Source organism: Arthrobotrys flagrans, assembly GCF_004000055.1.
Source record: "Arthrobotrys flagrans strain CBS H-5679 chromosome Unknown unitig_9, whole genome shotgun sequence".
In the NCBI taxonomy this organism is placed as follows: Eukaryota; Fungi; Ascomycota; class Orbiliomycetes; order Orbiliales; family Orbiliaceae; genus Arthrobotrys; species Arthrobotrys flagrans.
Genome location: NW_027137551.1, coordinates 1,145,842 through 1,166,861, shown reverse-complemented (window position 1 = coordinate 1,166,861; position 21,020 = coordinate 1,145,842). Strand labels below are relative to the sequence as shown.

At 46.8% G+C, this 21,020-nt stretch overlaps 6 protein-coding genes across 6 annotated transcripts; 4 read left to right on the top strand and 2 right to left on the bottom strand.

Moving 5' to 3' along the window:
* Positions 1-546: 546 nt before the first annotated feature.
* On the top strand, positions 547-2,437 carry DFL_005702 (uncharacterized protein; the record flags this gene model as incomplete). The annotated part of the gene is made up of 2 exons (XM_067635000.1): positions 547-825; positions 899-2,437. The coding sequence occupies 2 exons, from the start codon at positions 547-549 to the stop codon at positions 2,435-2,437; spliced, it is 1,818 nt and encodes a 605-aa protein (XP_067489474.1).
* Positions 2,438-4,057: 1,620 nt separating this feature from the next.
* Positions 4,058-6,123, top strand: DFL_005701 (uncharacterized protein; the record flags this gene model as incomplete). The annotated part of the gene is made up of 2 exons (XM_067634999.1): positions 4,058-4,170; positions 4,317-6,123. The coding sequence occupies 2 exons, from the start codon at positions 4,058-4,060 to the stop codon at positions 6,121-6,123; spliced, it is 1,920 nt and encodes a 639-aa protein (XP_067489473.1).
* A 2,196-nt stretch (positions 6,124-8,319) lies between these two features.
* On the bottom strand, positions 8,320-10,194 carry DFL_005700 (uncharacterized protein; the record flags this gene model as incomplete). The annotated part of the gene is made up of 4 exons (XM_067634998.1): positions 8,320-8,494; positions 8,566-9,318; positions 9,393-9,751; positions 9,817-10,194. The coding sequence occupies 4 exons, from the start codon at positions 10,192-10,194 to the stop codon at positions 8,320-8,322; spliced, it is 1,665 nt and encodes a 554-aa protein (XP_067489472.1).
* Positions 10,195-13,371: 3,177 nt separating this feature from the next.
* Positions 13,372-15,335, top strand: DFL_005699 (uncharacterized protein; the record flags this gene model as incomplete). The annotated part of the gene is made up of 2 exons (XM_067634995.1): positions 13,372-14,662; positions 14,737-15,335. The coding sequence occupies 2 exons, from the start codon at positions 13,372-13,374 to the stop codon at positions 15,333-15,335; spliced, it is 1,890 nt and encodes a 629-aa protein (XP_067489471.1).
* A 910-nt stretch (positions 15,336-16,245) lies between these two features.
* DFL_005698 (mitochondrial 37S ribosomal protein mS35) lies at positions 16,246-18,165 on the bottom strand (the record flags this gene model as incomplete). Its single annotated transcript, XM_067634994.1, has 3 exons — positions 16,246-16,542; positions 16,600-16,886; positions 16,956-18,165. The coding sequence occupies 3 exons, from the start codon at positions 18,163-18,165 to the stop codon at positions 16,246-16,248; spliced, it is 1,794 nt and encodes a 597-aa protein (XP_067489470.1).
* A 320-nt stretch (positions 18,166-18,485) lies between these two features.
* DFL_005697 (uncharacterized protein) lies at positions 18,486-19,200 on the top strand (the record flags this gene model as incomplete). Its single annotated transcript, XM_067634993.1, has 3 exons — positions 18,486-18,786; positions 18,858-18,996; positions 19,062-19,200. 3 exons carry the CDS (start codon positions 18,486-18,488, stop codon positions 19,198-19,200), a joined length of 579 nt encoding a protein of 192 aa, XP_067489469.1.
* Positions 19,201-21,020: the final 1,820 nt, after the last annotated feature.

The following is a 21,020-nucleotide window of genomic DNA, read 5'->3' as shown; positions in this document are numbered from 1 at the left end:
CTCAAAGCTTCATCAGAAAGTCTTACGCACATGTAAATCCCCACCGGTTTTCGGAATCTGGCGCTTGCATTGCCCAGATGTTCACCGTCGGCTAGCCGCCTAATCGGGCAGCTATGTCCTTCAATACTAAAAGGAAATCATCCTAGTATTATTCTTCCCCTCCCAAGTACTAAATGATTTGGCAAAATGAAACTGTATGGACATGGGTATCTTTGGTTGACTTTCCTCGAACTCGGCTGCTTCTTTTTATTATTTTTCGTTCCTGCCTTTCTGTGAGCGAAGGGGATATCGGGTGATGCTTGGAAGCTTGCGCCTGGGACTCGACTCGAGAATGCAGGGCTAGGCTATGCATACGCAAGGGCGGTGTTTGGTTAATGTTAGGAAGGGGGGTCAATCCAGGGCTATCGCAAAAGTTTTAAATATTTAGATGTCCCGGCGTGCTATGAGAGGAAGCTTTTATTCTGGTTTCCTTCCTTAGGCTTCATAGGCCATTGCATTCATTTATACGTCTACTATTCCTTCGTTTTGTTTTTTATTTTCATAAGAATGGTTGCATTCGACTTTCCTTCCCGTCTTTCGTTATATATCTGCGCTCTCTTCGGTGCCTTTGCGATATCGACTCATGCGAAATTAGCATACCATGGAAAGGGATTCGTGCCGGATTATGTCCTGCGCGGGACGGCGCGGGATACACCAATTGCCTGTGAGATGAGATATTCGGTATTATTGAACGGAACGAGTCCCGGACCTACATTGCGGTTTAGAGAGGGGAGGACTACGTGGGTTAGGGTTTATAATGATATGCTGGATGCTGAATTGACGGTTGTAAGTATTTAACCAAATTCACAATTAATTCATACTTGTAAAAGAATCGATCCCGAACTGATTTGAATTACAGCACTGGCACGGCCTCACCCAACGTACAGCTCCGTTCTCGGACGGCGCTCCTCTCGTAAGCCAATGGCCCATCCCACCCGGTCATTTCTTCGACTACGAGGTTCGTCCGGACATCGGTGACGCAGGAACGTATTTCTACCACTCGCATGTAGGATTCCAAGCCGTTACAGCTGTTGGGGCTTTGATCGTTGAAGACGCCCGTCCGCCGCCGTATCAATACCATGCGGACCGGATCTTCCAATTCGCAGATTACTTTAATAAAACAGATGATACGATCACCAACGGTCTTCTTTCGAAGCCGACCGGAAAGTTTGTCTGGAGCGGTGAAACGAATGCCCTCCTCCTCAATGGGAAATCGGGTACCAAAGCTGCGAGGGAAACTAGAGAATGGTCCTCATGCGCCCCGGAAATAATCAGGGTGAAGCCAGGGCGAACGTATCGCTTCAGGTTCATCGGTGCCACCGCGCTATCATTCGTCACAATGGGCATAGAATCCCACCCAGAAATGACCATAATCGAAGCAGACGGTCGATACACCCAACCCTACACCACCTCCCACATTCAAATCGCCTCAGGTCAGCGTTTCAGCACTCTTTTCAAAGCCAAGCCTCTTCACGAAGTCCTCGCCTCCGGTAGAACGCATTACTGGATTCAATTCGAAAACCGTGAACGTCCAGGCAGTGTCACCGGTTACGCTCTTTTAGTCTACGATGTCCCCCTTCGTCATGGACACGCTCGACCCTTTAGGCTCCCCCATACCCTTCCATCCGCGAAACCCCTTTCTCTCCCCCAAAACGTCACGGATTGGTTAGAATACGCCCTTCAACCCTGCCACTCCCACTATACCGAACAACTCCCCCCAACCCACTCCGTCACCCGTACGATCCACATCACCGCATACCAAGTAAAATCTCACACGGTAGAATGGGCCCAAAACGGTCTAATCTGGCAAGAACATAAAGTAAAAACCCCATACCTGGTCGACGTCTACAACCGCGGCGAACGGACAATCCCCAACTTCGATAGTGCGATAAGAAATAACACATACGACCCGGAAACAATGATATTCCCCGCCAGAATCGGGGAGGTAATAGATATAGTTTGGCATAATAACAACGGTCCCAGCGGAACCTGGGATTTCCACCCTTTCCACGCCCATGGCGGCCATTTCTGGGACCTCGGATCGGGGAATGGAAGTTATGATGCAAGAAGGAACGATGAGTATATGGTGAAGAATAATTATTTCCCCGTGTTGAGGGATACGACCATGGTGCATAGATATGCGAAGGATGGGGTGCCGTACACATCGGCTGGGTGGAGGGCGTGGAGGGTTCATGTGAAGTATCCGGGGGTGTGGATGATGCATTGTCATATTTTGCAGCATATGGTCATGGGGATGCAGACGGTTTGGATGTTTGGACGGCCGACGGAGATTAAGGCGGAGGTCGAACGGCCGTACGTGAAGGGGTATTTGAAGTACGGGGGGTCGGCGTATGGGAACGAGACGTATGATCCGTTGGTTAACGAGTGGTTTGATTAAGCAATTTAGGGGGGATGGGGGATATAATAATGTGGGGTTAATATTCCTTTGTATATAAGTTATTTCTAAGTGTCCACCTTAATATTCAGACTTTATTAAACCTGACGTTCAAATGTGTAAGCTCGATAGATATTACGAGACAATCGCACCCTCCGAGCTCTATTATACTCCCTCACAGCCCTTTATACATCTCCATTCTCCGAGACCCACCTGTACCCTCTAAATCCTTCTTCCCGCCAGAAATCGAATCCCTCTTCGCATCCAACGACTGATCCTCCACCTTCCCCCTCTCATGCTCTTCCGTCAACCGTTTCGCATCTTAGGCCCCGTAAACCATTTTCTCGCATCGACGAAATAATATGCCAGAGCACCTCCCCAGACGGCGCAGTTTACTACGACGGTGTAGTTCATTGTTTCCGCTTCATGGCAATTGTGATTAGCGTATGGTAGTTGATAATTAGTATCTATTATTATAAAGCATGCTTACCTATTCTAGTATCTATCTTCTTTAGGCATATCTTATGTATTATGTGACTTGATTGTATGATTATATATTAACTTGATGCAATCAAATAAGTATGATTGCCTTGCTCGTATGGTTGTATATACGAGTAAAGTGATCAAGCGATTATTTATCACTCATATGAAGTATTATTTTATATATATAAGATTATTATTAAGATTCGTAACGAGACGGCCAGACAGGGCCGGGTTCGACTCCAAAATCCGTTCATATAGAGTTTGAGGAATCGAGTGTGTACCCGATGGTTCCAGCGTTTTTTTCCAACGTGGTCTAACGGCGAACCTCAAACTGTCGCATGGCAAAAACCTTGTTCTTAAAAGGCCAGCTAATATCTTTCTAGCTCTGGATCAATTAATTAAATACTATCTTATTTATTTATACAATAGCTAAGGGTTCTAAGGGATAGCTAGATATTTGACTGCTAAAGTTAATTAAAGATTTCATCCCAGAAATAGTGTGAGGAAGTGAACATGTAGGCTCTGGGAGCCAAGCAGCAAAAGTACTGCCCCATCAGCTATACGCAGGAAGTATGCGGAGAATACCTGAGACTGAAAAGAAGAATAATAATATATATATAAATGATAAGACAAAGATGCGATCTTAGAATAATAAAGGAAATTGGTTGGATGAAGGGAAATCGTTGGACAAAGGGAACTCCATGGACAAAGGAAAGTCAATTAGAAAGAATGATAGTAAGAACATGGTTTATAGAACAAGAATGCCAAGATGCGTTAAGAACAAAAATGCAACAGAACACTGCGACCACCTCCACTATAATAGTATTTTTTTATAGTATAAGGCTTCAATTATAATTTTATATTAATCTAGTTTAGGCTTTTAACGTCCTACTTGGCTTATATTAATAAATAAAAGCGTTATTAAATTGCGGAGATAATCTATAGTGCAAGGTGGGGAAAAAGGTTTGTGTCGTGTGGTGTTGTAAATTTGAAAATTAATTTTGGCCCGAGGGTCTCTATGGCGCGCCGCAGCCGTAACTACATGCAAATTAAATTTTTTTGGCCCAACGATACGCGACTTTCACTTCTTTCCATTACTCTCATCTCAAAAAGTCCCATCTCAAAAACACCCTATCTGTTATGGAAGATCGACTCCGGTCAAAGATTATTGAAGAAAATCCTATTGGGAAAGGCCTTGATGCCTTCCGCGCCTCTTTCAATGAAAGCAGAGGCATCCTCTTTACCTCAGACGTGTTAGATCAGCTTGACCAAGAAGGTAGGATAGTCCAGCGTCGTTGCAGTTGTGCTCCTCTGACTATTATGCGGATCTCCAAAATCTCACCCTTGATCTTCTCACAACACTGCAAACCTTTCGAACCCCGCGTTTACTCCGCTGTAGTGGCAGTGGAACAAATCTCTTGGGCGACCTTGGGAGACTCATTTCCACTGTCAACTCCGGCGACTTCGATCCCGGCCGTATTCAGCCTCTCTTGAATGCAGCCCTTTCCGACAGTTCCGACGATACGCTTATCTGGGACCAAGTCTACAACGCCGTCACCGAATCCACCCCGCCTCGATCGATACCTGCATCTACCTCACAAACACCATGGGTTCACAAGACAAGCAGCATCGTGAATACTTCTGAACATCACAAGAACATAGACGCCCTGCTTAAGGAGGAGCTTGGCCCTATTTACGTCGGGCTCCGCAATTTCCACGCGACTTATTTTGGGGGGGTGGCAGGTCTCGAGACAGCGGCCGAGGCCGTCTTCAGTGAATGTAGGAAAGGCAGCAAGCCACTTTTCGACGAAGGGTGGAGCGCATGGCCTCAACCCGCGGGCCAGGATAATGTGATAAAGTGGTTCACAGGCATCATCGACGAGCTGGCGGCATTTGCAAAGAGTCACACATCAGTTCCGACACGTCAACGAAGACTATTAGCAAATCCAAATAAGCCAATTGACGGTTCCGTAGCTCAACGAAAAATGGGCGTCGGTTTTGTAAATAGCTCTAGCGATAGGAAAGATTCGAAATACCACTGGTCCCAGATCCTCGTTCCAGGAGAGCTAAAGAGCAATCCAGCCGCTGATAATTCTTCAGAGACACGGTATGATCTGGGGAAATATGCCAGAGAGGTTCTCGCAGCCCAAGACACTCGTCGCTTTGTCTTAGGCTTTACGATTTGTGGATCTCTCATGAGGGTATGGGAGTTTGATCGCTTAGGAGCAATTGCATCCGAGCCATTTGACATCAATAAAGACGGACGTCGGTTTGTGTTCACGATCCTCGGGTTTCTCTGCATGGACGAGGAGCAGCTGGGATTCGATCCAACCATCGTCACATTAGGTAGCGAACGATACATCGAGATTAAACGGAATGATCGCACAGAGCGACTCATCATTGACAAAGTAGTGCTGCGTGCACGTTGTATTGCCGGCCGGGCGACGACTTGCTGGAAAGCTCATCGCGAGGGAGACTCGCAGACGCCGCTTGTTATCAAAGATTCATGGCAATATCCGGAGCGTGAGGAGGAAGGCGAGTTGCTTCGTAAGGCAACAGACGAAGGTGTAGTCAACGTGGCTCGATACTATTATCACGAGACTGTTCGTGTCCGCGGCGAAGTTGACAATATTCAGGGTAATGTTCGAGGCGGGTTGGATATCACGGAGGCGACAAACTACGGGCCCGATGAGTCGGTGTTTTCGCCGAGCACGCGTACGGCAGGTCCTTCACAGAAAGGCCGGAGCAACAGTACGGCAGGCGTGAAGCGGTCTGCTAGCCGGATTGGCGCGCCCCCGCCGCCAAGTAAGCGATCTTGCTCAGCACCTTCGACCGAAATAGACAGTGCGCTGCCGAATCGGGTACATCGGCGTGTCATTCTTCGTGATTACGGAAAGCCTATCTACAGGGCAAGTTCTCGAGCGGCTCTGCTCGCCGCGCTCGAGGGATGCATTGAAGGACATGAATCTTTATACAAAGCCGGCTTCCTTCACAGAGACATCTCAATTAATAATCTCATGATTAATGAGGATCAAGGGAATCTTTCCTGGCCTTCATTTTTAATCGATCTTGACCTTGCTATCAAAGAAGAACGAGAAGGTGTCACTAGAGCGAAAGGAAAGACTGGCACGAGGGCGTTCATGGCCACCGGTGTACTTTTGGGTGAGGTGCACTCTTTCATGCACGATCTTGAGTCGTTCTTCTAGGTACTATTCTGGATATGTATTCACTACGACGGACCAAACGCCAGCGGCAGAGTTGTACGACGGTTTGAGAAGTGGAATTACGTCGATACCGAGGACTTGGCATGGTCCAAAACGGGCGTGATTGCTGAAAGGACTTTTCTCAAGGTTGCGGAGGACTACTTTACGCCCTATTACATACCGCTGATCCAGTGTGTCAACAGACTGAGGAAGGTGGTTTTCCCGAGTGGCGAGAGATGGAGCAAAGAAGACCCAGACCTGTATTTCAAGATGAAGAAGGTATTGCGAACAACACGGGAGATAGAGGAACCAGGCCGGCCATCTTCGAGATAAATACGCAGTCCACCGAAATGGCAGGGTAGTTCTATATCAACCTTATATTTACTAAGTATTTGAATAAATTTACAAGAAAAACAAGCTCAATTAGCTAGATATTGCAGTTACAGAAGGAAGAATAACATCAAACGCATAGTTGCGTAAAATAGGGTTTCGCTAAATTTATTAAAAAAATTAGGGGTCCAGAACCAGGGGAGGTCCATTTCTATACCGTTTGGCTTAAACTTAGCCACCCCATCCCACCAAACCTTCAACATGAGATATAATTCACAAACTCACCAATCGTCCAAATAGGACTCAACCATGCTAAAAAGAACGGCTACCCGCGAGGCCACCCCGCCAAATCCGCCGTCTCCCCAAAAACGTAACTAGCACTATTCCTCCCCCCCTTCTAACCGGCAGCACAGTGAACGTCGCTGCAATCAACAACAAATTTGTGAATGTAAATACCGTCTGCATTTTCCCAGGCTTATCGGCGTACAAACCTTGCGTTCTGGGTTACACCGATTCTGGATAGCGGAGCCACCTCGTTAATACTATATAACCCATGGTTGATATCAAGCTTTTAGGCCGAGGTTAGGATGTATGCCATCATCTTCTATCGGTGCGTTTAACGGTAATATTGAGGTGCATAATATTAATATTAAGCTTCACGGGAACGAAGATCAGCCTTTAGGTTTTGATAATAAGCGCTCGTTCGGGCAAATGCACTGGATTTGACCCACGAGGTGTTAGACATATGCCTGATATTGTGTAGATCATATCCGAGGGGTATGGCTCGAGATAAAGCCCCTCCTCTTCTTCTTCTACTCAAATTCGACTTGTGATTTGATTTGTACTTTAATATTCAGTTCGCACGAGCCAGGCTACGACCTGTCCCGAAACGGATCGAAACACAAAATACAACATAGAACTGTGTTGTCAGCATCTACCAGCGCGGGGCGGGGTGCTTGAGCGAAATATCTCACTAACGTATCTCCTAATGCTACTGGTACAAGGTCCTGCTTTAAACCCCAGTTCTCATTCAGATTGGAACTATCATATCCCTACTAATTAAGTTCTACGAATTTGTCAGTTCTTCTGAAACGTATGTTCAAGATGCTCCGGATCCCTGGCCTCGATACCCATGCCCTCCGACAATGGTCATCTTTGAGTTCCTTGTATGCCCTTACTCGTAGAAACACGGTGGCTCATACGTGAGCGTTAGGATCATTCTCTTCTGTTCGTTAGATTCCCTACGTTACGGCTATTTGACCGATCCCTTTATCTTACTTACCAGGTTTCAGTGCCATGAATCATAGATGGTAGATATACGGACGATATTAGCTAGACGATGCAGGGAAGAAATTGTCTTCGTACCGATGTTCTAAAGGAGGGCAGAGACTATGCTATGGCCGGGTCGGCAGCCGTTATATGTACGAGCGACAAAGTCGACTCTGATATATAAGAGCCTTGTGGGAGCAAAACGACATACTGTGGTGTGAAGGCTATTGATATAGATCTGTCCAAGACACCTACATTAGGCGTGCCGTGGGAGAACAAGGATTAAGATATTCGGCGCCAGGGACGTTAACGTGGTGATTAAAATACGAGAAGCGTCCATTCCGGGCAAATCAGAGAGGCGAAAGCGGTCAACCATAACGTCTCCGCGCAAGGTTATTCTTCAAGCCACAGGCCGGAGCTCCTCGATAATACAGGGATACCCAGAGGATTAATGTTACACGAGCGTTGCTAGCGTAATTTCTTGTGCTACCAAAGGGTCTCTTCGAATTCGCGTTGTGCACCGGTAGGTAGAAATTAGAGTTATCAGAGTATAATGAGAGGCATCAGGACGGCATAAAAGATAAATATTTATCTTAAAAGTCAATTTAATCCCGAGTCCCTCGCCCGAATCTGCATCTTAGCCTCCGTATTCATGATATCCAACCAGACAAACCTCCAGCTGGGCGGCCTTTCTTCCATACTCTTGAGGTCGTAGTGTAGCAACCACCATGAAATAAGGGTCCTCAGCTCGAGGGCTGCGAAGAACCTTCCTGGGCTATAGTTTTTTTTTAGAAAGAAAATTAGTAAGAACGACACATTTTAGAGCCAAGACGGATTTCAACTCACCAAGTATGAATACCCTGTCCGAAAGCAAGATAGTCTTCGGTGACGGTAACCATATACCTATCCAGCTTCCTCTCCTTCTCATTCTGTGGCGTAACTTCCTCTTGTTCTTCTAAAGCATTACCGCCCTCGACGGTATCACCCCTATAAAACCTTGTAAATACATGCTCCTTTGGGCGTTCGTAGACTTCCTCATCTTCCATTTTCGCTTTGGCCGGGAAGGTGAACTGTGTTCCCTTCGGTAGGTGCCATCCACAGGCAGTGGTATACCCTCCTTTGGCGGTAACATTACGCTCGGAGTGAATGGCACCGATAAGCGAAAGACGAACAGACTCCTTGAGGAAAGCATCCATGTTATACAACCGCTGCATGTATCGTTTGTTAAACACGTGTGGCGGCGGGAAAACACGCATGATTTCCTCACGGAGCATTTCACTTGGTGTCTGCTCACCCGGTTGGGTCTTGGAAGCGAGCCACGCGAGGTCGTAGAGAGTGTTGCAGCCGGAGAGAGAAGTGGTGTGGATTGCAGCGAAGGCAACGGTGAGAATTCGACCGGTGATAGCGTCAACGGTTGCGAAGCCACCGCCACGGGTGAGAGAGGCTTCGATAAGCCATTGCATCAAGTCGTTTGGACGCTCTGACTCTGGGACCCCTTGCTTGACGAGGGCAATGCGTTTGAGAATTACGGGTTCCAAGTGTTTGCGAGCTTTGCGGCGGATACGTTTGAGTGGGATGGAGAAAACTGGACCGAGGATACTACGTCATATTGTGTTAGCAATCGGTCTTTAAGATAAGACCAAAGATGGGGATCGAAGCAAGGGGTAGCTTACGGCCATAGAAACTTCGGAAAACAGTTCAATGCCATGCTGGTGGGAAAGATACCAACTGCATAATTAATAGATGCATCAAGGTACTCTTCCTCACGGCATAACTCTTCGCCAATGAACACTCTGTGGCTAGTTCTCGCAACGACTTTAAGGATCAAGTCGTACATCGTGACCATTTGCCATCCCTTCTCGTCAGGCTCGGTAGCGAGCTTGGGTATATAATGTTTAAACGACAAATCCAGTTCCTCGACAATCGCCGGGGTTACCGAAGCAAGCTTGGCGGTAAGATCCTTGCGAATGATAGGGATATGGAACATATCAGTTGCAACATAGTTGTCAAGTGTATAACGGACGGCGAGGGTCTGGAGTTAAATTATGGGTTAGTGAATTTATCGATGTGGCATTGTAGCGGCTGGCAACGACATACCTCAAGAGCTCTGATATCCATCAAATTTGCTGGCAAATTCTTGATCTCCGACAGAACGGATGGAGGCATCACGACCATATCGCCATCAATGGCATAGATCATAAACGGCTTTCCACGTTTACTGTACTTGTTGTACCCCTCATCCATCCATGCGTAAATATTGTTGAACGACGCGAGTCGTGATCGAAGCTTAGGAAAGAACCATGGGTAGGTTTTTGGGAGACCTATAGCGACTGGAGTTTCACCTGTTGCTAGATGAACAACCTTGGGTTTTCTGTAGTTCCATATGATCGAATAGACGGTGTAGAGGACGAGGCAAGAGAGGAAGGATTCGGTGGGATGAGAGAAGACGAAGTCGGTAGCCGTTTGGACAATCATGATGGGCAACGTAACAGAGGTGACGTCTTGCTAGGGGCAAGATAGAGGGGAAGAGAGCTAAGAAATGGGAAAGATTTCTGAGGAAGATGGTATTTATACGTTCGGGGAGGGAAGGTATGGCAGCCGCAAGGAATGCCAATCAAAATCGCCCATGTAGATGCCGCGCCTGCAACCCACTTGAGTATATCGTATTGTAGCCTTATCCTAAATTCGCAGCTGCATGAAATTAAAGCCTGGAATTGAAGCATGGGTCGAAAGCATTCGATTTGTGAACTTGTGCCGATCCAGACTGCGCCAGCGGGATGACAGGCGTGAGCAGGTACTTTCAATTGCCACAAATTCCCAGGAAGTGGGCCGCTAACATCTCGGTTGGGAAGAAAGTGATAATCAGCCGACGGCTATTGGTGGGCTACCAGCTCGCTAAATCTTGGCTCTGACCATTGCGGGAAGAGTGATCGGGAGATTTGTGATAGATAGGTATCCAAGGCAGTTAGAGGCTTTGGATCTGACTAAGCTTCGCGATGGATCTAGTATGGCGGTAGTTCTAGACACCAAAGTTGGATCACCTAATATATTTCTACTATATATTAATTTTTGATAGATAATCGGAATCCCGTCTAGCCGTCGCAAAAGTAGCGGTTCGATTAAGGGGGTTTATTGTCGATATGTTATGCGGGAACGCGCACAACAGGTGACACAAGGAGTGAATATTTCCGCGATGCCCAGATGGCATGGTCGCCCATGTTCATGTCCTTAAGTTTTCTAGACCAGACCAGAGACGTCAATACCTATAAGGGTCCTGCCGGGTCCAAAGATGCCGTTAATGTTGGGAAATTGTCTTGCTGGGGAGGCAAGCAAGTTGTTTCCATTCGGCATTACTAAGACTGTTGCAGATACATATATCAAATTGGTGAGATTGAATCGATTGCTGGCCGCGTAGGCATGCAGCGACTGGTGGAGTAGAGCAGATTGAATTTGGGGGTGCTTACCAGGCTGTCAGACGGCCCACTTTCCCAGAGAGGACGTCGATATCGAAACCTGAGCCCTAACCCGACCCAAAAACAGAACAATCTCTATTCCCAGGCTTCCTTCTCAATTCATCGAACGAATTCTTCTGGCATCTCGAGCCTGTTCTTGCTGCCTCCAAATGTTTCTGACATCGGGAACGTTTTGGGGGCGCAGCAACACAAGTTTCATGGGTGAAGCAGCTCCTGTTTCCAACGGGCTTCAAACAGGCCCCTATTTAGACCTAATCGGCTGCTTAGCGTTCTTTGGAGCAGGCAAACAAGTTTCTTTCGCCAGATCCATGCGGAACACACGTACGGCGTAGCAGCTTAGAAGGTTGTACGGCCGCACGAGTTATAGGGGTACCCCCAATTTGTTTCGATTGGAGTCGCTTTCTCGTAGTGCTGCTTGAAATGTTAGAGACAGAAAGCGTATGGGTCGGACCGCTACTAAGGATTCTCGATCTCTGGTTCGCTACCAGCACCTGAATCCGCAGCAGACGCAGCGAAGGAATTTTTTTTTCTTTGGTGACAACAAGCCGTTAGGATACCCTAAGCTGAGCTGGATAAGGGATCAAACTGCCTTTGGAGACTTGTATCCCTTCCGAGAAAGCCGTCGCGGGTCAGGCGTTCGTGATCAATAAATACTGGCAGGAAGCCCAGTTCCTCAATGGATCTTCTTGTGCAGTATCAGGCAAGCTAGTCTTCTTCGATTCAGTTGATACCAATTCCTGTCGTTTTCAATTCGACTTCAGTTCCTTATCTCCTTCGTTATACCGAATTGACTCTGGCAGTTATTTTTATCTTCCTTCTTTCTCTTTCTTCACTTTCTCATTCCTTTCAATCGATCAAGTGGGCTTGAGAGTATATTAGATCATAGTTATCGTAAGCTTATTCGAATTTGGACGCATTATTTGATTTCGAGGTAAGCGGCATCCCTTTACCTAAGACGTATATCTGTATGTCTACAGAGCATGTGAGCTCTCCACAGATGTATATGTCGACCCTCGCAATTCAAAATTCCGATTGCAAGCAGCTGCCGATATATGGCAGCCATGCAGCTGGAATTTGCCCGAGTTTTGCTCAACCTTGCATAAAGCTCCGTGGGAGATATACACTACCTCTCTTCCCCGTCGCTAGCCTAAGCTCGTGTCGGAATTTGTCAAGACAGATGGATCGAAAATAATTTGCGATGGATGCCTTTTTTTTTGGTGCATTTGCGGTTGCAATGATCGAGCGAGCTGACAGTGAATTTCATATATTGTTTTTTATTCCCACAGACAAAGCTCTTGTGATTGGGGTACCTTCGCATCTGCAGCTGTCAAATCAAGCTTTCCTCCTACTCAGCAGCTCAGCCCTTTCAGCTCGCCTCAACGTTTGTTCTCAGCCGGTCTGATTAGTTAAAAATTCGATTCCATTTTCGAAGTAACTCACAAAGGAATTATTCTAAAAAGTGTATAAGCTCGACTATTCTTGCCTTGTCGTCGACCGTGTAATTCTCGATTTAGATCTTTGCTTGCATATTTCAAAGGCCTGTTTGCGTAAGTCCACCCTCCTACCGCTGCAGCTCAACCCCCATCTGGTCCGTGCCGGACCTCAAATTCATAGCTATGATCGTGCCAGTAGCCTGTCTGCCTGCACTTCCGAGAGCATTTCAGACGAACCCGGGTCCAGGGGTCTGGATGTAAGGTTTGCGTTTGCTTGGCCGGCTGTGGACTTTAATGGAGATGATCGTGACGCCGAATTGCTTGCCGGCCGGTTAGCCTGCAATGCATGATGAACCATCATCGATCTCTTGATGACATGTTACAGGGAGGACTGTTTCTAATCGAGTTAATTTGGAGTTTAGTTTGAAGCCGAATTTCCGGGATCGACCATTAACCAAGTCAAGTCAAGCTTACTTGGTCTCAGAGGTTGTTGATTGTGAATTGATATCTTCCGCTTTCTCCGTCTAAGACCGCAGGGACAAGTTGCTCGTCAAGGTAGTTCCAAGCCCAGCCCAGGTCCCAGCCTGAGCAAACCTGCAGCAGTCATCCCCACACACAGACATCCCTCCTACCACACCCACCCATTCCTTCCTCCACGGGCCACGCTCCCACGCTCCTTTCACAGCCCATCGCCAAAATTCTTCCTATAAGAAGGCACCAGCAAGCGCCCTGCAATAAATTCCGCCATGATGCCGCCAGCTGTGCCTCTCCAAATTATCCAGGCCGGTGCGACCGCTACCTCGGGCTCGATTTTTAGTAGATTTGCTGCTTCAGACGAGCAATCATCGTCCAACAATACAAGTGTTCCACCACAGTCCATCCTCTCTCCAACATCTATTCCTCTCCCGGCCACCCCTAAGATCACTTTGAATCGCTCTGCTTCGGGCGGAGCTCTTGATCTTGAGCCGGCTGGTGGTGATATAAAATCAAACCCCTCGTCTCCAGATACCGTCGTAGCGGTCCCTGTTGATCCCCTGGCAATCTCAGCATCACCTGTCACCACCAGCACTAACAATAGCACTTCCACCAATAATAATACATCAGACGAAACCTCCAAATCCGACCAAGCAACTCTCCTTCCTCGTTCAAAATCCTTCTTGCAACACCGAAAGGGTATCAAATCTGTCGAAGTTCCTCGCCAGCGTATTCTCGAAGCTCTCATTGCCCGTCAAGCTGGTCCGCTAACAGCTAATCCGATGGCGGCTCCCGGGATAAAGTCTCCGGGCCTATGGGCTCCTTCGAACCTCAGCCTGGACACTAGGGGCCGATCAGGGTTCATGGCCCTACAGTCACCATGTTTTTACCATCAGCGATTCGACCCTGTAATTGATGTCGAAAGAGTCGTCGACGAAATCGCACATCAAGATGAGATGAATATGTCTCATTCCGACTATCTAAAAACGGCCACCAGTGTCAGGGAAATCAGTCGCCAATTGAACCGACGAACAATCAAATCGGCTGTCCAGAACGTCATGATTGTCACAAAGGCCCGGGATAACTCTCTTGTCGTCTTGACCCGAGAAGTTGCCCTATGGCTCATGAAGACACCACGATATGGCAGACCTCTCGGCGTCAATGTCTACGTCGACAAGAAACTCAAAGTATCCAAACGGTTCGATGCTGAGGGCTTGATCCGGGAGAATCCCGAACTCGATGGAAAGCTTCAATATTGGACACCCGATATGTGCTACAGTTCACCCGACACCTTCGATTTAGTCCTCACCCTTGGTGGCGATGGAACCGTTCTCTTCACTTCATGGCTCTTCCAAGCCGTCGTCCCACCGATCCTGAGCTTTTCATTAGGCTCTCTTGGTTTCCTTACAAATTTCAAGTTTGAGGATTACAAGAAGCACCTGGACAAGGTTTTGAACGATGGTACGAGAGTTAGCATGAGAATGCGTTTCACCTGTACGGTGTTCAGAGCTGAACCCGGTGAAAGTGAGCCTATCGAGGGTGAGAGGTTCGAAGTCTTGAATGGTAAGATTTTTCACCCGAATACTGTGTAACCACACCTGGTGAAACATGCATGCTAACTGACATTCTTCTTCCAGAACTTGTCATCGACCGTGGCCCGTCCCCATACGTCTCTCATATGGAGCTCTATGGTGACGATGATCATATCACCACTGTCGCTGCTGACGGTTGCATCTTCTCGACGCCGACCGGCTCTACCGCTTACTCCCTCTCCGCCGGTGGTTCTCTCGTCCATCCGGACATTCCAGCCATCCTTGTCACTCCAATCTGCCCACACACCCTTTCTTTCCGTCCCATGATCCTCAGCGACTCTATGCTCCTCCGTGTCAACATTCCAGAAGGCTCTCGCGCCACGGCTTGGTGCAGTTTCGACGGCCGAGCCCGCCTCGAGCTTCGCCAGGGTGACTACATCACCATCGCAGCATCCAAGTACCCATTCCCTACTGTGCTCAGCCACCCGCAGGAGTGGATTGATAGTATCCAAAGGACCCTGCAGTGGAACAAGCGTGCAGCTGCCCAAAAGGCTTTCGTGAAGAGCACCGGAGACTCCGAGCTTGATTTGGAGGATGAGTGGGACATTGATACTACCGATGATAGTGGTATCTACACCGATGATGGAGATGGAAGTGCATCTAGTCCTATGAGGAGGCAGATGAGCTTGTTGACTATGTCGTAGGTTGGATTAGTATATTGTCTCTCATCCCTTGTATGGGTTGACTTGCTACTACCCGTCCTCGCAACTGCCTTTTCTCCCTGCTTCGTTGGCCTTTCCTTCCTTCCGTCTTTCTTTGTGTTTTTTCCATATTCTACTTCTTTTTGTAATTATATAATTAGCGTGACCGAACCCCTTGTGGTGTTTTTCTACTACAGTGGCATTGGCGTTATTCCTTTCGTTTACTTTCTTGCATTTTTGTTGATGTTTTTTTGTGAAGCGTCTATACATCGGAAAGGGGTGTTTTTGATTTCGATTACAGGAGTTTGATTCGTTCATTCGTTCATTCGAATCTTGTGGTGCGGTGATTGATACATTCATTTTGATCATGGTATCAGACATTGATCAATTTTGGGGGAGCTTCATTTTTTGAGACGCACATACTTACTACACCGCTGCTACATTACATATTTGTTTCTGTCGTTTGATTCCAGATTTTAGCATTTGAAGTCGGGTGGGGATTTTAGAAATTGGTAGATGGAGTCGACTCTCTTTAGTTCATATTTTTCTTCTTTCTTGAGATAGCTATCACGTTGTTTGCCGTACTTTGTGGCATGCGATCGAGCCCGGACGTCTTTGCTTAATCATGGACGAGATCTGAACGGTCGATCCCCAGGCCCTAGTTTTGATAAAACCGTTGTTGACCACAAGCTATACATACTGCTTAGTTTGGGGGTTGCCTCCAATTGAAGCACCGGTTGGAATCTACCTACGGCTTATGTTCACACTAAATCCAGACACGAATCCAAATGTATTACTCTAATATTTACATCTCTCCCATATTTTCTCCATGGCTCAGAATATGTGCAAGAAATCTTCCCTCAAACGGGGTAATATATATACAAGGCGGTCGAAATGTACAGAAGAACATATCTTAAGCCACCAAAACAGGGACTTTTTCGGCCGCATGCTCCAAAGCCGCCACATCAACTCCGCTTTCCTTTTTCTCCCCCGCCTCGAGCGCCAGTCTCTTCTGCTCTTGGGTTTGATAATGGATATAAGTCTTCAGCTGTTCCCACTGCCCAGGTGTCGCATACTTCTGCCAGTCCTTAAATCTCTTTAATTCCAGCTTTTCTTTTGTCATTCTCCATTCCTTGGGGAAACTGGGCTGGGCTTTGAATGTATGATGCCTAAAGTCGAAAGGGACGTCTTCGAAGGTATCCGTATCATCCTATATCGTCGTACTATTAGCGTTGAATTGCAGCGAACTTTTTCGAGATTTACGAACCCTGGCTTCGATAATCAACTTATCCATCAACTCGCTCAACCACCTCTTGTTTTGATGCTGGTGCTCGAACATCTCGCAACTGAACTTCAGCAACTTCGTAGTCGGGTTGTAGCGCGCACCGCAGAGCTTGATCAATTTGTCGGTTTGCACACGGGTAAGCCCCAGATCCTCAGGACAGCACTCCATAACCACTTTCTTGTCCGTGGGGTGCGAGACACCCATGTGTGTCGTGTATCTGAATCGTAGAACTTCGGCCGCACTTGGCACTTTGAACGGCTTCACGAATTCTGTAGAGGAGAATTAGCGTCGGTCCGCAACTTTAGGAGCAATGGGGAAAAGAAATAAGGAGAACCTACTCGACAATCTAGGCATATCATATACTGCTAACCTTGCGTACTTTCTTGCCTCACGGTGCTCCTCCATCTCGTCGTGAGCCATACTGCTCATATCCGTCGAGTTCCAATTCCAGATCATGGGATCCATATCATCATCGTCCTCGCGTCTCGATGGTGGCAAGAAATACATTTCCTTTGCCTGCTCCCGGCTCGGTCTCAACGGCCTGCTGCTAAATTCCTCGGCGTGATCCATCTTCTTCATCATCGCGCGTAAACCCTTCTCTCCCATCTCCTCGAGCTCGGAGTCCCAAAGTGTATCAGTAGCATCGATGGCATCGTCTGAAAGATCGCGAGATAGTTCTTGACGAGCTTCGGTACGCTTCTGAGGTAGACGCATGATAGCGCGAGCGTCGTGTTCTGCCTGTTCGGCGGACATTCCCTCGGCCACACGCATTTTTATTTCCTCTTGCAGCATTGCCTCTTCGTGTTTCTGAAGACGGATAAGATCTTCCTTCATGTCCCGTTCTGTTTCCTCGATGATACGCTTCATAAAATCTATTTCATTCTCTGGTTCGTCCTTGTCGCGCATGATGCTCATGATTTCGGACTCTGAGAAACCAACGTTCCCGATCAAGCTGTTGACCTCTGAGAGGTCTGCCATGCCTTCGAGATCCTCTTCCGCTATATCTTCGGGTTTGAATGGGACGAGACCGTGGGACTTGTACTTTGGATCGTCACGGAAACGGCCGGTTTTCGCTAGCTGATCGAGTTCGCTGTCTGTCATTTGGAGTTTGGAAAACAAGTTTTCGGCAGTAATTGGTTCGCGAGGGAGTTGCTTGAGTTTAAGAGCTTTACGAAGTTTAAACGGAAGGTTCTCAAGATCCTTGGGCATTTCATCGTTCTTGTCTTGTTCCTGGGACTCCGGCCAGCTGAGGAGTTCACCAGCAGTCGGAACACCATCAGCCTTAGCAGCAAGCTTTTTCCGCGCGATATCCCTCTCTTCAAGTTGCTTCCTGACCCTCTTGATATTAATTTTGCCATCGGGGTCGAAATAATCAATCTGGTCTTGTTCGGCATCGGTAAATTTCTGGCGACATTGTTGGAAACTAGCAAGCTTGTCGGCACGGTATATTGGTCGGGGAGGTAGATTAGCGGATGGGATTAGTAGGCCACATTGTCTATTCGTTGTACGGCGGAGGGCTGCGGCTGCCCTCCGAGATGATAAAGCCATGATGGCGGAATGCGGGTGAGGTCCAATTGATTTTCGTTCGTGGGCCCTCTTTCACGCCATCATGTGGGGGGATACGAAAAGGTGGGATGTCGTCTGGGATAGATTTTTTGGTGTTGAGTTTCGCAGAGCCTCAAGAAAATGGGAATGTCAAAATACCACGTGCCAACGCAAGAGATATTCTCACTTCAATACCCTCCGTCTACAGGGATCAACCAATCCCGACGCGAAGAATATAGCTGTCGAGCAAGGTCTTGAGAGACCATGAAACTCGGGCGAAGAGAAAGAAGTTGATTAGTTTATCCTCTTTTGCAACAACGATAATGGGTCCAGGGAACACGAAAACAAGAAGGGGTGTCTTCATTACGGTTGGCACCACCGCTTTCGACAATCTGATCAAGGTTCTCCTTGTTCCCGAGATCATAGCCCAGCTCAACGGGCACGGATATAACGAAATCAGGATTCAATACGGTAAAGGCAAAGATGTCTATGACGCTGCATTCACTCCGGAGATGAAAGAACTAGTCAAAGAGACGGGGATCTCAATCGCGGGATTCGAGTATGAGGAGAGCAGCAGGATTACCGAGCTTATCCAAGAGGCGGATTTGATTATCAGTCACGCCGGTATGGTACCTTCGAGACTCAATCGATTTTATTTCGGATTTCTTTGATTGACCGCTGGAATATCTCCACAGGATCTGGCACCATCCTTGATGCCCTTCGATATCAAAAGGCAATTATCGTCGTTCCGAACGAATCCCTAATGGACAATCACCAAGCCGAGCTCGCCAACGAGATGTCAAAACAGAAATACGTGATCCGAGGCAAACTAGAGTGAGTATACATCAACCTGAACCCCATAGATTTCGAGTAATCACAACTAACGTTTGGGAACACAGCCAATTTGCCGCCAATATCGAGCTAGCCCAGACCTACAAGTTCAGGCACTTCCCCCGGACCGGTAGCAAAAGGTTCGTTGATGTGCTCGAAGATGAAATTGAGAAGGCAGAAAAAGATAAAATGTACGGAGAAGGATGATATCACGTGCCCCTTACCCCCTTACCCCAAACTTCCCTTCCTTGTCCTTTATATAACCCCCCTTGCCCAACCCCATTTTCCTTTTTCTATATACATCTTTTATGCTTCGGGTCGCAGCATACTAAATGACGATATACAAGAGTGGGTGATGATTGCATTTTAGCTCCGGGGCTCGACAGCGGATTGGAAGCTATCTTCTGGTATCTTTGCAGATCGCGTGCCCGCAACTTCTAACTTACGTATATACATACACACCCTTACATAGCCATCGTACTGTTTCCCTTAACCTCTTCCTTTCCTTGATGTTTCTGTTCCTACAGCGAACGTCTGTCATCTGCGTTCGCACTTTCTATAATGCATTCCGAGCGCTGCCCATTTCCTTCTTTTCTCCTTCTTTTTTTTTTTTTTTTTTTTCGACAAAGAAAATCAGCTGTACTAAAATTCACTCGCCGTATTTTCTTTTTTATTTTCTACCGGGAGAAATGGGAAATATAGTGATTCAACTGCGATTAATACAAAGCAACGTACCGTCAACGAAAGCGTAAAGATTGTCTTGAGCGGACTGATCCTGAAACGGGACAAGGTGCTCTATTACATAAAGCATATTGGGCAAGTAAAGGACATGATCTAGATTTATGAGGATATGACGGATAGAATTATTTAATGTTGGGATGTTAACGAGGTAGTGGTCCCGAGGGGTTGTAGTCTTTAACATATTGATATTGGGATATCAAGCGGCGTCTTAGGCGGGTGGGCATTCAGCATCATGTAGTTTGAATACTCACAAGTCGGATGGAACAGCTGGTCATTTGCTCACGCGTAATCGATTTACGATTATCATATCGATCGAGTTCTTCGTCTACGGTTCTACAAATTCAATACGCTACGTGTCAAGGGTTCCAAATATATACCATATAGTTAACCCATTTTTTTATATAATTTTTTGTAACTTTCGCGAACATGGCTAGAACTAGCTCTGAATCATATCGACGAATAAAAAAAAAGGAATAAAAAAAAGAAAAGAAAAGAAAAGAAAAGAAAAAGCATCTGGCAACATAATATTTCCTCCACTGTATACGAAAATATCAAAAAAATAATCCAAATGCAAGAAAGGATAAAAAAGGAAAAAAGAAAGAAGAATAAGTTAAGGAGGAATTAAAAATACATACAAGTAGAAGGAAAAGGAAAAGAGAGTAGAAGAGAAAGACGGAAATAATAATGCAAAGCCAAAAAGATTTCCTCCGTATCCACCTAATAAAATTGCAGAGAGAAAATATTGAAAAAGGAATGCGTGTGGTGTCAAAAAGATTCCGTCTAAAACCTGTCTCCGGGAAAATGCTTGAGAATGTAAGTACTAGTAGTAAAGGAAAAGCGGAAAAGGAAGTATGAAGTGGAAGAAATGATAGATACAGACAAAAAGAGTCGAGAAAAATATAATCGTTAAAACCCCTCCGGCAGAGAGTGTGCCGGAAGAGAAGTGCGACAGAAATCAGAATACAGAAACAGGCGTACTCCAGAAACGAGGGTCTGAAGACCGAAGAGGTAGAGGTGAAACTGGTTTCGAAATCAAAACGATTCGGTAAGAGAATAAACAAGGAAAGGTGATATCTTTATGGAGTATGAAAAATAAGGCCAGGCGAAAAACTTTGCCCAAGAACACGGCACAGAAACAAGAAAAGCGAGACCGGAGGCGTAAAAACACGAGGGGGGCTGCGTTGATAGATCAAGATTGATCATTAATATATGATATGACGTGGCACGACATTGGTATAAAAAAGAGTCGTGGTAAAGCCAACATGAGCTGTAACGGGGGAGGCGGT